This window comes from Mesocricetus auratus, unplaced genomic scaffold (assembly GCF_017639785.1).
Source record: "Mesocricetus auratus isolate SY011 unplaced genomic scaffold, BCM_Maur_2.0 Super-Scaffold_6730, whole genome shotgun sequence".
Lineage (NCBI taxonomy): Eukaryota > Metazoa > Chordata > Mammalia > Rodentia > Cricetidae > Mesocricetus > Mesocricetus auratus.
In genome coordinates, this window is record NW_024429184.1 from 41,514,298 (window position 1) to 41,528,354 (window position 14,057).

General features: G+C 40.0%; 1 protein-coding gene and 1 pseudogene across 2 annotated transcripts in view; one reads left to right on the forward strand and one right to left on the reverse strand.

The window, feature by feature from the left end:
- The window catches only part of Virma (vir like m6A methyltransferase associated), a 56,708-nt gene extending 43,092 nt beyond the window's left edge, over positions 1-13,616 (forward strand). For both annotated transcript variants that reach the window (XM_005066197.4, XM_013110427.3), the window contains exons 17-24: positions 799-931; positions 4,715-4,867; positions 5,275-5,435; positions 6,814-6,910; positions 7,873-8,039; positions 8,618-8,949; positions 11,532-11,675; positions 12,474-13,616. In XM_005066197.4, coding sequence (XP_005066254.2) covers positions 799-931; positions 4,715-4,867; positions 5,275-5,435; positions 6,814-6,910; positions 7,873-8,039; positions 8,618-8,949; positions 11,532-11,675; positions 12,474-12,628 — 1,342 coding nt within the window. In that variant the 3' untranslated portion in view covers positions 12,629-13,616. The remainder of the gene's footprint in view (positions 1-798; positions 932-4,714; positions 4,868-5,274; positions 5,436-6,813; positions 6,911-7,872; positions 8,040-8,617; positions 8,950-11,531; positions 11,676-12,473) is intronic.
- Positions 2,166-2,260, reverse strand: LOC121139043 (annotated as a pseudogene).
- Positions 13,617-14,057: the final 441 nt, after the last annotated feature.

Genomic DNA, 14,057 nt, shown 5'->3' on the forward strand with positions numbered 1-14,057 from the left:
TAGAGAAACGCTCACACCATGCAAAGAAGTTAAAATAGGGAACTAGCAAGTGGCTTGTGATAGATTTGAAAGTTGATTATTTGACCTAATTTTTTTACTAGGTGCCAGGCATGGGACACATACCTGTAATCATAGCACCTGGAAAACTGAGGCAGGGGGATTGTGAGTCTGAGATTAGCCATTCCTGCATAGTGAGAGCTTGTCTAATAAAAAGAAAGGAAAAAGAAAAGAGATTTAATGGAAGATTAAAATGAGCTGATTTTTTTATTGTTTGTGAACAGAGACACCTAAGCATGTCTTTGTTTTTTTGAATGGTAAAAAAAATTGTACTGTGAATTTAGTTATTTCTCATACTAATCTTATATACTTAACATTTTGACATAGTCTTTCTGTTTTGTATTGTTTCCTTTCAAGACAAAGAGAGCCTCATCATGAAACCCTGGTTGGCCTAGAGCAGTAATTCTCAACCTGTGGGTCACAACCCCTTTGGGCAACAGACAACCTTCTGATAGGGGTCACATACCAGATATCCTGTATACCAGATATTTGCATTACAATTCATAACGGTAGCAAAATTACAGCTATGAAGTGGTAACAAAATAATTTTGTAGTTGGAGTCACCACACCATGAGGAACTGTATTAAAGGGCTGAAGTATTGGGAAGGTTGAGACAGTGCTCCACGGCGTTCCTCATTTCTACCCCCTGAGACAGGGAGTGCAGGTGTGCGCCACCATGCCTGCCTACCTCTTTATTTTCGTTACTGTTCTTAATGTCTCTCCTGTTGTCTTTAATTTCAGTTCTTTAAGGAAAAACAGTAGTGCTCTGCATAGTTTGCTGAAGCGAGTGGTCAGCACGTTCAGTAAGGACACAGGTGAGCTTGCATCCTCATTTCTGGAGTTCATGAGACAGATCCTCAACTCTGATGCAATGGTAAGTGTACATATTATGTTATATGATTTCTTTAAAACATTACAAATGTCTCAGGCTAAAAAAACCTACTTCAATTAAAAACAATATCTTGGAACATAGAGTTACCTTTTTCATCTAACTGTAAAGTGAAATGCTGTCCAAAAGACAGGACGGCTGTGTTGCTCATGCGTGTTCAGATTTGATTCAGACTCTTCTGTAGTTGTTTCCTAAGTCATAGTGTATTGCTTTCCTTATTCCAGAAGCCTCTGCCTTAAGATGTACTTAGGGCTAAATAAGTTTGGCAGTGTTTTCCCTGTGGAGCTTTATTATACATATTAGTATGTTTTCAAGAGGTTGGAGTTCCTGCATATTTTATTGTACAATGATCTAGCTTTGCATAAAAATACTGACTAGGAAGTGTATGCCTCCAAGCATGTGTGCACATGTGTGTGCTGTGTGCGTGCATGTGTGTGCAAGTACACGTCTTGCATAAAAATATCGACGAGGAAGTTGTGTGTGCATGCCTGTACATATCTTTTCAATGTTAATTAAGAAATTCAGCTCACATGTAGGATTACTGTTTAGAGAAAGTTGTAAAGGATCTTTTACTCAGGGTTACAAAATAAAAGATTCCATGAGGAAATGTAAGTTTACTAGCTAGTGTGTTTACCTTATTCATGTAAACTGTCTAAAGCTCTTTGGTGACCTTCTGGTCTACATGTCATCCTCCAATTGCGTTGGCTAATTTTTTGCTGTTCTTGGTGGTTCATGCTCTTGATCCTGGCACTCAGAGGCAGAGAAAGGAGGAATGACATTAGTTTAAGGCTAGCCTAGTCTGTCTATATAGTGAGTTTCAGGCTAGCCAGGGCTACATAATTACGGGTTTATATCTTGGAAAGTTGTTGAATTTTGCCAATGCTTTTTATGATTTTATTGTGGTAAAAATAAGGGTTTTCTCCATATTATTTTGAGTGGATTTTTTTTTTTGATTGTTGAACCAGCATTGTTTTCCTGGGATTAGTGCAATTGAATCCAGTTTGTCCTATTTAGTGAGTATTTTTTATGTGTGTATTCATAAAGGATCTTGGTCTGTAACTGTCTTATCTGGTGATGTTTTGACTTCCTTGAGTAAGCTGAAGAGGTTTCATTCTTAGGTTTTGGAAGTTTGTGAAAGATTATTGTTTGATGCACTTCATTAATGAATCCATTTGGGGTCTGATCTTTTTTTTCTATGGGAAAGTTTTATTTTGTGTGTAACAGAATGTTTTACAGATTAGTGTGTCACCTTGTGCTGGGGCCATGCTTATCTCCTCTGTGTGGTTCTAATTTTAGAGACTTCTGCTGACATGAGCTCCTTTTTTCTTTAACATACTCATTTACTTAGTATACTAATTTAATCAAGGGTATTCAGATTTTTCTAAGCCTAAGCTTCTTTTCATCCTTTTAGGAATATATTTCTCTGGGTTCACCTTCAGTTTCTAGTGGCATATAATTGTCCTTAGTATTTTCTTATACACTCAGAAACTTCTGGTAAGCTGTCTGCCTTTTTGTTCCTGTTTTATAGTTGGAGTCCTTCCTCTTTGTGTGGTACTTGACATTGAACCTGGGGGCCTCACTTGCTAGGCAAAGTACTCTCTGTATCCCTTCCTTTTTCTAAGTCTGGATAAATGCTTGTCAGTTTTGTTGTCCTTATGATTTTGTTTTGTAAAGATTTAATTAATCTCATTCGCCCATGGTCCCAACAGTACATAATTCTAAAAATAAATAATTTGTCTGTTTTATAACGAGCACGTTTGTGTTACCACACTTAATCTGTCTTGCTCCATCCTGCAACACAGGAGTCATCTTGATGTCCACTACAGTGTGTACTGTTCTGTTAGTCATTTAATAGCCACCTGGGCGGTCATATTGGCTCTTTGGTAGTTTCTTGGAAGTGTAGATAATTGTATTTCATAAACCAATCTCTGTCTCTCTCTGTCTCTGTCTTTCTGTCTCTGTCTGTCTGTCTCTGTCTCTCTGTCTCTCTCAATAAAATACCATGTGGAGCCTCCTGTTAGTGGTGCACGTCTTTAATCCCAGCACTTGGGAGGCAGAGGCAGGCGGATCTCTGAGTTTGAAGCTAGCCTGGTCTACAGAGCAAGTTCCTAGACAGGCTTCAAAACAGTACAGAGAAACCCTGTCTCAAAAAACCTAAAAATAAAAACAAAATACATATGAAAAATGCCACTTGGAAGTCAAAGGACAACAACTTCTGGGAGTTCATTCTCCCCTTCCACCGTGTGAGTCCCTGGGATTGATATCTGGTCTGGTGTAGGCCGCTTCACCCACTGAGCTGCTTCTGGCCCTTCTTTTGGATGCTTCAGTTAGTCTTTTAATGATTTTGTTGATGTCCCAGAGATCGCTGAGACTGTGTTTCTGGTGTTTCATTATTTTTTGTGTTTCTTCTTCTTTTTGAAATTGTGTGTGTTGCTAGAGATTGAGCTCAGCTCAGGCCTAGCACGTGCTGGGCAAGTGATCTGCCACTGAGCAGAACATCTCAATCCTTTTTCCTCTTTCAGTTTGAGGTAGGGTGTCATTGAGTGGTGGAGGCTGTCCTTGAACTTGCTGTGAGCCCACACTTAACTTGCTATCTTCCCACCTCTGCTTGGATTGTATTACATTTGGCTTGTATTAAACAGTTTAATAGATAAAATGTTTGATGAATGAAATTTATGATAGCTTTACACACACATGTAGTAAAATGTCCATTTTCTTGAAACAACTCAGGAGTTCAGTTTGTAAAACGCTTAAGAATAGTTACTACTTACCATCATATTGTATATACAGAAAACTTGTGTATAAGTTAATTTGACCCTCCATTTTCTTTCTTTCTTTTTCTTTTTTCTTGCTTTTTTGAGCAGGGTTTCCCTGTGTTCCAGTACAGCCAGGACTACAGGAGACCTCCTCCTCAGTGATAATTTTCATTTAGCTTTTGACATTTGAGTGTTTATAGGACAAATGTTATGAACTCCAAATAAAAGTACTAAATCTTTAGGGTTAGAGAGAGGACTCAGTGGTTAAGAGTCTATACTACTCTTATAGAGGACTTGGTACCCACACTAGGCAACTCAACTGCCTGTGACTCAAATTTTAATAAGGAAGCTGACACCCTCTTCTTGCCCTCATGGGTTCCTGTACGCACATGGTATACATATATTTATGAAAACTGACATAAAAATATTAAATCCTGCACCAAGATTAGAGGGGACACTATTATTTTGGGACTTTATTCCTGGCAGAGCATAATTCATTTTGTGTCATTTAAAATAAAAGATGTTAGACTAGCAACTACTGTTTGGCATGTACATAACTATCTAATATGTGTGTTTTTTCATGTGTAGTAGTGTGTATGATTTTAAGGTAGAAAATACCTGTTTTTCTGTCTGGCAGATCTTACATATGATAGTTGCTGTTTTTATTGCCTATTTTGTCTTCAGAGATATAATTCAATTTCCTCAGTTCTCTGTTCTTGTAGGGATTTTCCTGGTTTGAACATACATCAGTTATCTGTCTTAACCAAGTGCTTGCATAAATGTACTAATACTTAGGGCTATAAAATATTTTTTGAGAAATGTGCCAGTAATTTAAATGTGTGTTTACCTATTTTATTAATCTTACTCAAAACATTTCATTTTCAGTAAACTAAATCCTTCTTAAAACTAGCCATTTGTTGAGTGGTAAAAGTTTTAACATCATAATAAATCATAATAAATGGCTGAAATAGTTTCCCTGTTCTCAAATTTACCTTGTGTGTGACGTTTACAGGGCTGTTGTGGAGACGATAGTGGTCTCATGGAGGTAGATGGAGCTCACCCAGCCCGGACGATGAGTATTAACGCTGCAGAGTTAAAACAGCTTCTACAGAGCAAAGACGAGAGCCCAGAGAGTCTGCTCCTTCAGCTAGAGAAGCTTGTTTTGGTAAAAAGAAAAGTAGAAAATCTAGCAATAAGTCAGCCTTCCTTCTCAGTGTAACTAGCACTTCTGGTGACCTTAGCTGGGTGTTTATACCGCCAGGCAATGTCTTGAATTAATAATTTGGAGTACTCTTCTCCATCTTGTTATGAGTCTAATGCGTAAACAAAAGGAGTGTTGCTTCAATTGTTTGCTTTTGAATGCAGAGTGCCTCTGTTGCCATTGTTCAGAAATAAAATGACAAGTGTTTTTGACGTTTGTTTTACTTTAGTATGCTTAATGTTTAGTTGATGACTTCTGGATGGTGTTCGAGCTTAGCGTGAGTTAATTTACCCCTTTGGCTACAATCAGTAGATTAGGAGTGCTGAGGTTTTATTTGCTGGAGTCTTCTCATTGCTTTTATTTGTGTCTAGGAACATTCAAAAGATGATGACAATCTGGATTCTTTGTTGGACAATGTAGTTGGCCTGAAGCAGATGCTGGAGTCGTCTGGTGACCCTTTGCCTCTTAGTGACCAGGATGTAGAGCCAGTGCTTTCAGCCCCTGAGTCTCTGCAGAATCTATTCAACAACAGGTAAAGTTAGCAGGGGTTGGAGGCTTACATTATTTACATTACGGCTGCTGAAGTATAGGTTGGGTCAACAAACTTTTTTTTATAAAGAATGAGATAATAAAAATTCCAGTGTTTGTAGGCTACTATACCCTCTTGCATATTTTATAGTTTTGTTGTTGTTGTTGTTGTTGTTGTTATTGTTTGTTTTGCTTTTTAAGGAAAAAATACACATACTATGCCAGGCATAGAGTGTGTGTAAAACAGGCTGGCAGAACAAAGTTGATTGATCCCGAGCTTAGACATTGTAGAACTTTTTTGTAGTTGTTTGTTTGAAAACAGGATCTTCCTGTAGCTTAGGCTGTTTTGGAATTTGTGATTCTCCTGTCTCAGCCTTCTGACTGCGAGAATGGTAAGTTTGACCACTGCACTCAGCTGAGGATATCAATCTCTTAACTCTTGGAGCACTGTAGCCTTATTGACCTCCAGTGTGGCAGTCTCTATATTCAGACATTTTAGATACTAGCTGTTTCTGTTTAAATTGGTACAGTGCCATCAATTTGCCCTTTTGGAAATAAAGCCAGGCTCTGTTGGGTTTACTGAAAGTCCCAAGCCTGTTACAGCAGGATTTGTTTTTGTTAATTTTTATTCATTCTCTCATATAGTACATCCTGACTGCAGCTTCCTCCAATCCTCCCAGTTTCCCCACCAACCTCTCCTCCCCTCAGATTCCACTGCAACCCTCTCCCCCTCTGAAAAGAGCAGGCCTCTCAGGGACATCAGCCAAACACAGCACAAGAAGATACAATAGCACTAGGCATAAACCCTCACATCATGGCTGGACGAGGCAACCCAGTAGGAGGTAAAACAGGTGAAAGAGTTAGAGACACCACCGCTCCCACCGTCAGGAGTCCCCCACAAACCAAACCAGCCACCATAACATATGCCGAGGGCCTAGCACAGACACACGCAGGCTGCTCTGTGACAGTCTCTGAGTCCTTTGGCAGTATTTTTATGATGTCCTTGACCCTTTTGGCTTCCACAGTTGCTCTTTCCCATCTTTATTGGGGTTCCCCAAGCTCCCAGGGGAGAGACCTGCAGCCTGGGTTTTCTCTCCACCTAATGTTTGGTTGTGGGTCTCCCGTCAGGTGCCAGAGGAAGTCTCTGATGATGACTGGACTAGGCACTGGTCTATGAGTATAGCAGAACATCATTAGGAATCACCCCCAGCAAGATTATTTTTGAAGGTTTGGTTTTTAAGGATGCCTGATTCTTGAATAGTTTTTGGATGGATTAAGGTCTAATCTTACTAACCCTCTGGAGAATAATCCTTTTAATTATGTCTTCTATAGATTTTACTTAGGTAAACCTAAGTAAATCAAATTCTTTTTTCATATTCTAGGACTGCGTATGTGCTAGCTGATGTCATGGATGACCAGTTAAAGTCTATGTGGTTCACTCCATTTCAGGCTGAAGAGATCGATACAGATCTAGATTTGGTATGAAGAATTTTATTACTAGCTTTTAGAAAAAGTTGATCTTTCTGTTTGCTTCTTTTTGTGTTGGCAGCATTCTAATATTTTTTATAATGTCCTCTTAAGGTCCATTTGAGAGCAAATTCATGTTATCTCTATGACAGTTGCCCACTTACTGAAATCTTGAACTCATTTTCTTCATACTGTCTGTTTTGCTTCAGACTAGTTAGTAATTTGTATTTTGAGATTGTGATGAGGGAAAAACATTACATTCTTGCACGCGTCCTCTGAAGCATATGGTCTTTTTGTGCTGCTAGGGCAGACACAGCTGTTTGTTCTTTATTGGGTTCAAGGAGAGAATGGTTTGTTCTCTCCTGGGAAGTGGTAGAGTGTATTATAGTATGAATGTCATTGATATTCTTAATGTTGAAGGTTCAAGAGTGTAGACTGTTTGATGCTTCTCGAGGTGTATTTCTGTAGAATTTTACTGCACTTGTATATTGGTTATTTTCTTTACCAAAGGAATCTCTTTGGATATTCCCTTGTCCAAAAGATACTAGTGTTCATCCTGAGTAATGGAACTGAAAGAATGGAGCAATTTGTATTTAAGATATGTTTAGTGTAATGAGAGCTGCTTTTTCCTTTAAGAAAAAAATGTATATTGTAACTAAAAGTGCACTAAAGAATTTGTTTTTAGTATAATTTGTTGTTTGTTTGTTTTAGTGATCATTAGAACTGTGCTGTTCAGTAAACTCTGTACAGGGGTGGAAATGTTCTGTGCTTTTCCAGCTTTGGTATAGTACCCAGTAGCTTTTTGTGACTGTTGGAAAATTAAAATTTAGTAATATGACTGAAACACTGAATTTTAGTTAGATGTGGTGGCTTACCATGAGAAGGAAATAAAGTTTTTAGGTAATGGCAGTTTCTATAGTGAAAGTTCCAGGAGCTTAAATTTAATGTATTTTATTTTATTTTTATGGCTGCAGGTAAAGGTTGACTTGATTGAGCTCTCTGAAAAGTGCTGTAGTGACTTTGATTTGCACTCAGAATTAGAGCGCTCATTTTTGTCAGAGCCGTCATCTCCAGGAAGAACCAAGACTACTAAGGGATTTAAACTTGGGAAGCATAAGCATGAGACGTTCATAACTTCAAGGTAAAGTTCATTTCCTGGCAGACGTTATTTTAAGATAGATGTATATCTGTAGCCTCCCTCCTCTTTTTTCTGAAACAGGGTCTCTCTATTATGCAGCTCTCTGGCTGTCCTAGAACTTACTCTGTAGACCAGGCTGTCCTGGAACTCGAAGAGATCTGCCTCTTTGAGTGCTGGGATTAAATGCATGTGCTGACATAATTGTAACCGGAGTTTTTAAAGTGAGTAATTTGTCGGGGCATGACTAGTACATTCTGTTGTTCTATTGTTGCTGCTGTTGCTGGGGTCTGAATGCAGGACATTGTACTTCCTGATGGCACTGAGCTATCCTGAGCCCTCATTGCACTGTTCTTCCTTTGAGCAAGAAGCAGACTGCCTGGATTGTTTAAAACATGGTGTTAGTCTTACCAACAATCATACTTACTTTGTTATATTATCACAGAAAGTAATATTGCTGCAACAGTTCCTATAAATGGAGGCAGCAAATGATGAAATTCCATTTTTAGTATTGTAAAGATGGTCGCTTTCACCGGAAAACTGAAAAAGGAGCATTTTCCCATAGAGTGCTTTTGTCTTCACAGTGGAAAATCTGAATACGTCGAGCCTGCCAAACGTGCTCATGTTGTGCCACCACCACGGGGCCGGGGCCGGGGAGGATTTGGACAGGGCATCCGGCCCCATGATATTTTTCGTCAGAGGAAGCAGAACACGAGTAGACCCCCGTCCATGCACGTGGACGACTTTGTTGCAGCTGAAAGCAAAGAAGTGGTCCCTCAAGATGGAATACCGCCACCGAAACGGCCACTCAAAGTGTCACAGAAGATCTCCTCCCGAGGTGGATTTTCAGGCAGTCGAGGAGGACGGGGTGCTTTCCACAGTCAGAACAGGTTTTTCACACCGCCTGCTTCAAAAGGTAACCGCCTGTGTGTGTCTCCTGTCGGGCTGGAGGGATGGGGTAGTAAACACATGACCCAGATAGAAGAGGACATTTCTCTCTTCCTACAGTTAAGCTGCCTGTCACTGATGAGTAGGGGAAAAATAAAACAATAGACATCTCTCTTCTTTACTTCCCTTTGATATGCCATACTTTTAGTTATGAGGAGTCGCCCTCTCTCTCTCTCTCTCTCTCTCTCTCTCTCTCTCTCTCTCTCTCTCTCTCTCTCTCTCTCTCTCTCTCTCTCTCTCTCTCTCTCTCTTCTCCTCTTTCTCTCTCTGTCTCTGTCTCTCTGTCTCTCTCTGTCTCTCTCTCTGTCCTCTCCCCATCTCTCTTTCTCTCCTTCTCTCCTTTGTTTGTCTTTCTTTCTTCTCCCTCCAGACATGGTTTCTCTGTGCAGCCATGACTGTCCTGGAACTCACTCTGTAGACCAGGCTGGCCTCAAACTCACAGAGATCTACTTGCCTTGGCCTCCTGAGTGATGGGATTAAAAGTGTGCACTACTAGCACGTGGCTCACCCCCCCTTCTTTTCTTTTTATAGTTTCCTTTTTACATTGGAAACAAAAAAATTATTTTTGAGACAGTGTCTGAAAGTCACGGTGTAGACCAGGTTTGTCTCAAACTCAGAAATCTCCTGAATCCTGGGATTAAAGGCATGTATCACCACATCAACTTGCAAATTTTTTAATATATTTTATTTGTGTGGGTGTTTTGCTTGCATGTGTGTCTATATTACCACATGTGTGCCCCTTGTCCAAAGAGGCCAGAAGAGGGCATTGGGCCCCCTGAAACCAACCATTAAAGCTCTGGGAATTGAATTCTGCCTTCTACAAGAGCAGCCTGTGCATTTGAATCTGAGCTTCTTACAATGAAAATTTTATAGCTCCTTCCTGAGTAATGCATATTCATCATTTTCATAATTATATCTCAACATTTTCTTAAGATTGCCCTTCTTAACTGTTTTCCTGTCTTTTCTGATTTCCATGCATTTGTGGTGTGTGTGGGTTCGTGTGTGTGGATGAGTTGCCTTCCTCAAATGTTCTCCACCTTCTTATGTATTGACACAGAACCTTTCACTTGACTCTGGGACTTGCTGACTCAGGTCGTCTAGCTAGCCAGCATGGCCAAGGGATCCCCTGCCACTGCCTATCAAGTGCTCAAATTACAAGTGGACACCTTTGCTTGCCCAACATTTCTGAGCATGTTAGGATTCCAGACTCAGTCCCTCATGCTTTTGTAGCCTGTGTCTCCCTGGCTCTCTGCGTTCTTCCTGAGACAGGTTGTTGCTGTGTAGTACGAGGTAGCCTGGAACTCAGAGTTCCGCTGCCTTCCTCTTCCCAGTGCTGACCTTGCATAGTGCTGGGCATGCATCACCATGCATGCTTTATGTGTTTTCCTCCCTTTTCAAAACAGGGGTGTGTGTGTGTGTGTGTGTGTGTGTACATGTACATGCACATATATGTATATGCATGCTTACAGAGTCCAAACTAGGTGGGCATTTGGATCCCTTGGAACTAGAGTTAGAGGTGTTTATGAGCTGCCCAACATGGGTGCTGGTATTTGAAGTCTGATCCTCATGATTGAATGACAAGTGCTTTTATTTGCTGAGCCATCTCTCCAGCCCCTATATTTTCTTTTAATGTTGTATTTGGTTTAATTTGTCTTGAGTTTTTGAAAATGACTCTACATATATATGTAATATATACACGTACATATATTACTCCTTTGTCATTGTTTTTTTTTCTTTTTGTACAAAGTGTTGCTATTTAGCAAGATTCATCCCAAACTTGTGACCCTCTTGCTTCAGCAAGTACTGAAATTGCAGGCATATGCCGCTACACCGGCTTCAGAGATCAGTCTAGTCTCTCCCTCTTCCCACTCCCTCCCCCTCTGTTTCTCTCTTCACTTCCTTCTTTCTTTCACATGCTATTTTATTTGAGACAGGGTCTTATGTATCCTTTATGTATTGTCTATAAGGAGGCTGGCTTCAAAATCACTATGTAGTCAAGGAAATCTTGTCTTTTTTACCTCATGACTGCTGGGATGACAGGCATGTGTCACCACAACCCAGCCAGGTTCTTTACTGGCGAACTGATGACATGTATTCGTATCTGCTGAGTTAGGAGACTGTGAATGAAGAGGAATCAGAGTTTGCACTATAGCAATCATGTATACATAGAATATCAGCAACTGTTCTCAGAACTTCATCTGGTACTCTTGCATCAACCCTGAGGTGTAGTTCTGTTAGTCCCTACTTCATAGAAGAGAATGTAAGGCTCTTAACCACTGTGAGATGTTGTTCAGTGTACAGACTTTCAGCTTCTGTTTCATCACTTTTGAAGACTTAGAAAAGCATATGAGATTTTCTTTAATCCAATTGGATGGTAGGGTGAGATACTGAGGAACCTGTAACCTCCGCACTGAGGAGATGGAAGGCAGGAAGATGGCAGACTTTAGGCTGGTTTGGACTATGACATGGCAAAACCCTTTCCCAGAAATCTCCAAGCAAGAGAATCAATCCAAGTATGAAATTGGTTTTGATTGCATTGTTTGTGTTTAGGAAACTACAGTCGTCGGGAAGGAACCAGAGGCTCTAGTTGGAGTGCTCAGAATACTCCTCGAGGAAATTATAATGAAAGTCGTGGAGGCCAGAGCAATTTTAACAGGGGTCCTCTTCCACCGTTACGACCACTTAGTTCTACAGGTACACGTTCCTCCCCATTTGTTCCCGCTGAGATTTTTTTCTTTTCAAATTGTGAATGTCATTTACTTTTGTTTTGGGAGAGACTATTTTATGTTGATTTATTTTAGAGTTAATGTAAGTAATGCCTCATAATGATAGGCTATATTTAAAATCAAGCCAGTTGGTTTTTTGTTTGTTTATTTTTTCCGAGGTAGGGTTTCCCTGTGGCTTTGGAGGCTGTCCTGGAACTAGCTCTTTACATTACTACCTCAAGTTTAGGATTCTTGTCAGAAGTAGTTTGGTTTTAAATGAGCATTCTAAAAAGGAGTTCTTTCTAAAAAAGATTGTGTTTGTGTAGGTGTGGATATAGGTGTGTGTGTGTGGTTATAGGGGTGTATTTGTGTGGGTATAGGTGTGGGGTATAGGGGTGTGTATGTTTAGGTATGGTATAGGTGTAGGTGTGTGGGTATAGGTTGTGTGTGTATGTGTAGGTGTGTGGGTATAGGTTGTGTGTGTGTGTGTAGGTGTGGGTATAGAGTTGTGGGTGTGTTTGCTTATGCGTGCAGGTGCCTGAGGATGGCAGAAGAAGTCACTGGATTCCTGGAACTGGAGTTACCTGACAGGTGCTAGGAAGGCGGGCCAGTCCTCTGAAAGAGCAGCAAATGTTCCTAACAACTGAACTATCTCTACAGCTCTAAAAATAAGTTTTACTTGGGATATAGTTCTCAAAAGACACAGCTCACCTATTTAAAAGTCTATGCACTTTTACAAGAGGAAAGGAAAGGGGCTTGAACTAAAACTGGTCTTTTTGTTCTCTAGGTTACCGCCCAAGTCCTCGGGATCGTGCTTCGAGAGGCCGTGGGGGGCTTGGACCTTCCTGGGCTAGCACCAATAGCGGCAGTGGAGGCTCAAGAGGAAAGTTTGTTAGTGGAGGCAGTGGGAGAGGTCGACATGTACGGTCTTTTACTCGATAGACTTGGGAATACCCCAAATAAATGGACATTTCATGAGGACAAAAAAAAAAAAAAAAAAGACATTGAAGGACCAATTTAGATTTAGCTGTTATATCTGGAGACATCTGAGAGAATATTTTTATCTGAAGAAAGCAGATTTGTTTGATACTTAACGAGATTTCAATAAAAATCCAAACTTTGTATGTATGTTTGTATATATTTTTCCCATTTTTATATGGTATTTATTTAGAAAATTTCTAGGTAGAAAGAGAAAAACTAAATTGACTTGTTTTGTATTTTTCTTGCTTATACTACAGATATTCCCAAACTTTCTTAACCTGTCACCCTTTCGTGTGTCTCAGTAATTTTTTCTCAGTGTCCCTAGCCAGAGGCAAACTTAATACTTCTGTTTATTAAACAGTTAGGTCCAAGCAACTGAAGACTACACAACCACCACTAGTCCCTGGACACTGCTCAATGCCTCACCTTTGGAAACAGCAGCCTTTCCTGCCCAGGTTTCTCAAGCAGTACTGTTTTCTCAAACTGCTGAACGTTTGTTACAGATGTGTGCTGTCATGGAAAGTCATGTGATGTTATCCAATGCTGAAAATGTGAACTACCTCAAATTAGTAGTTTGTGTGGTGTCCAGCAGATGTTCCTGTTTCCTTAAAAGTTTAAAACATTCTGTGGCACTCATGCTTTTTTCTAAGGTGCCCACCACACAGTTTAGGAACCATAGATGTACCAGAAGAAGATACTTCTTTATGTTAGAGAAAAGTACAAACGTTGCTTCAGCTTTGGACCTACTGTTGCTATTTTATTATACAGCTATTTAAAGCCTAAAGTTTGGCATATCCTAATGTGGTTATTTTGGGAATCAGAAGCATCTACTTTATATTCAGAAATAAAACTTCTAACTTTGACAAAGGAGCCATATTTCCCCTAAGGTATGTCTTAATTCATTGAGCCTATACAAATGGCATAAAATACAGAGTTCTCTTAAACAAAATAAGCGTGTGAGTCTCATTGCATCCTAGCAGTCTTTGTTTGGGGAGTTGCTTGTGTGTGACTTTAGTATCTGTTTCTTAGGATAAGGGCCTTGAAAAGCTCAGCTTTAGAGGTGAGGGAATAGCTTATTGGTAGGAGTGCTTGCCTAACACATGTGATTAATCACTAGTGGTGTGTGTCTGTGTGCATGTGTCTCTCTGTGTGCTTGTGCACAAAAGTTCAGATGTTAAGATTCTGATGCTTAAGTGCAAGATGGTGAAAATCTTAATTTATAGTCTGGAACAACCCAATCTCTAAGTCTGCTCAGGCTGCTAAAATAACATACAATAGACCAGATGGCCTAAATAATAAAAATCTCACAGTTCTTGAAAGACCAAGGTCAGGCTTTGATATAACTGGGATCTGCTGAAGCTCTCCTTGCAGATTTTCACACGGTTTTTCC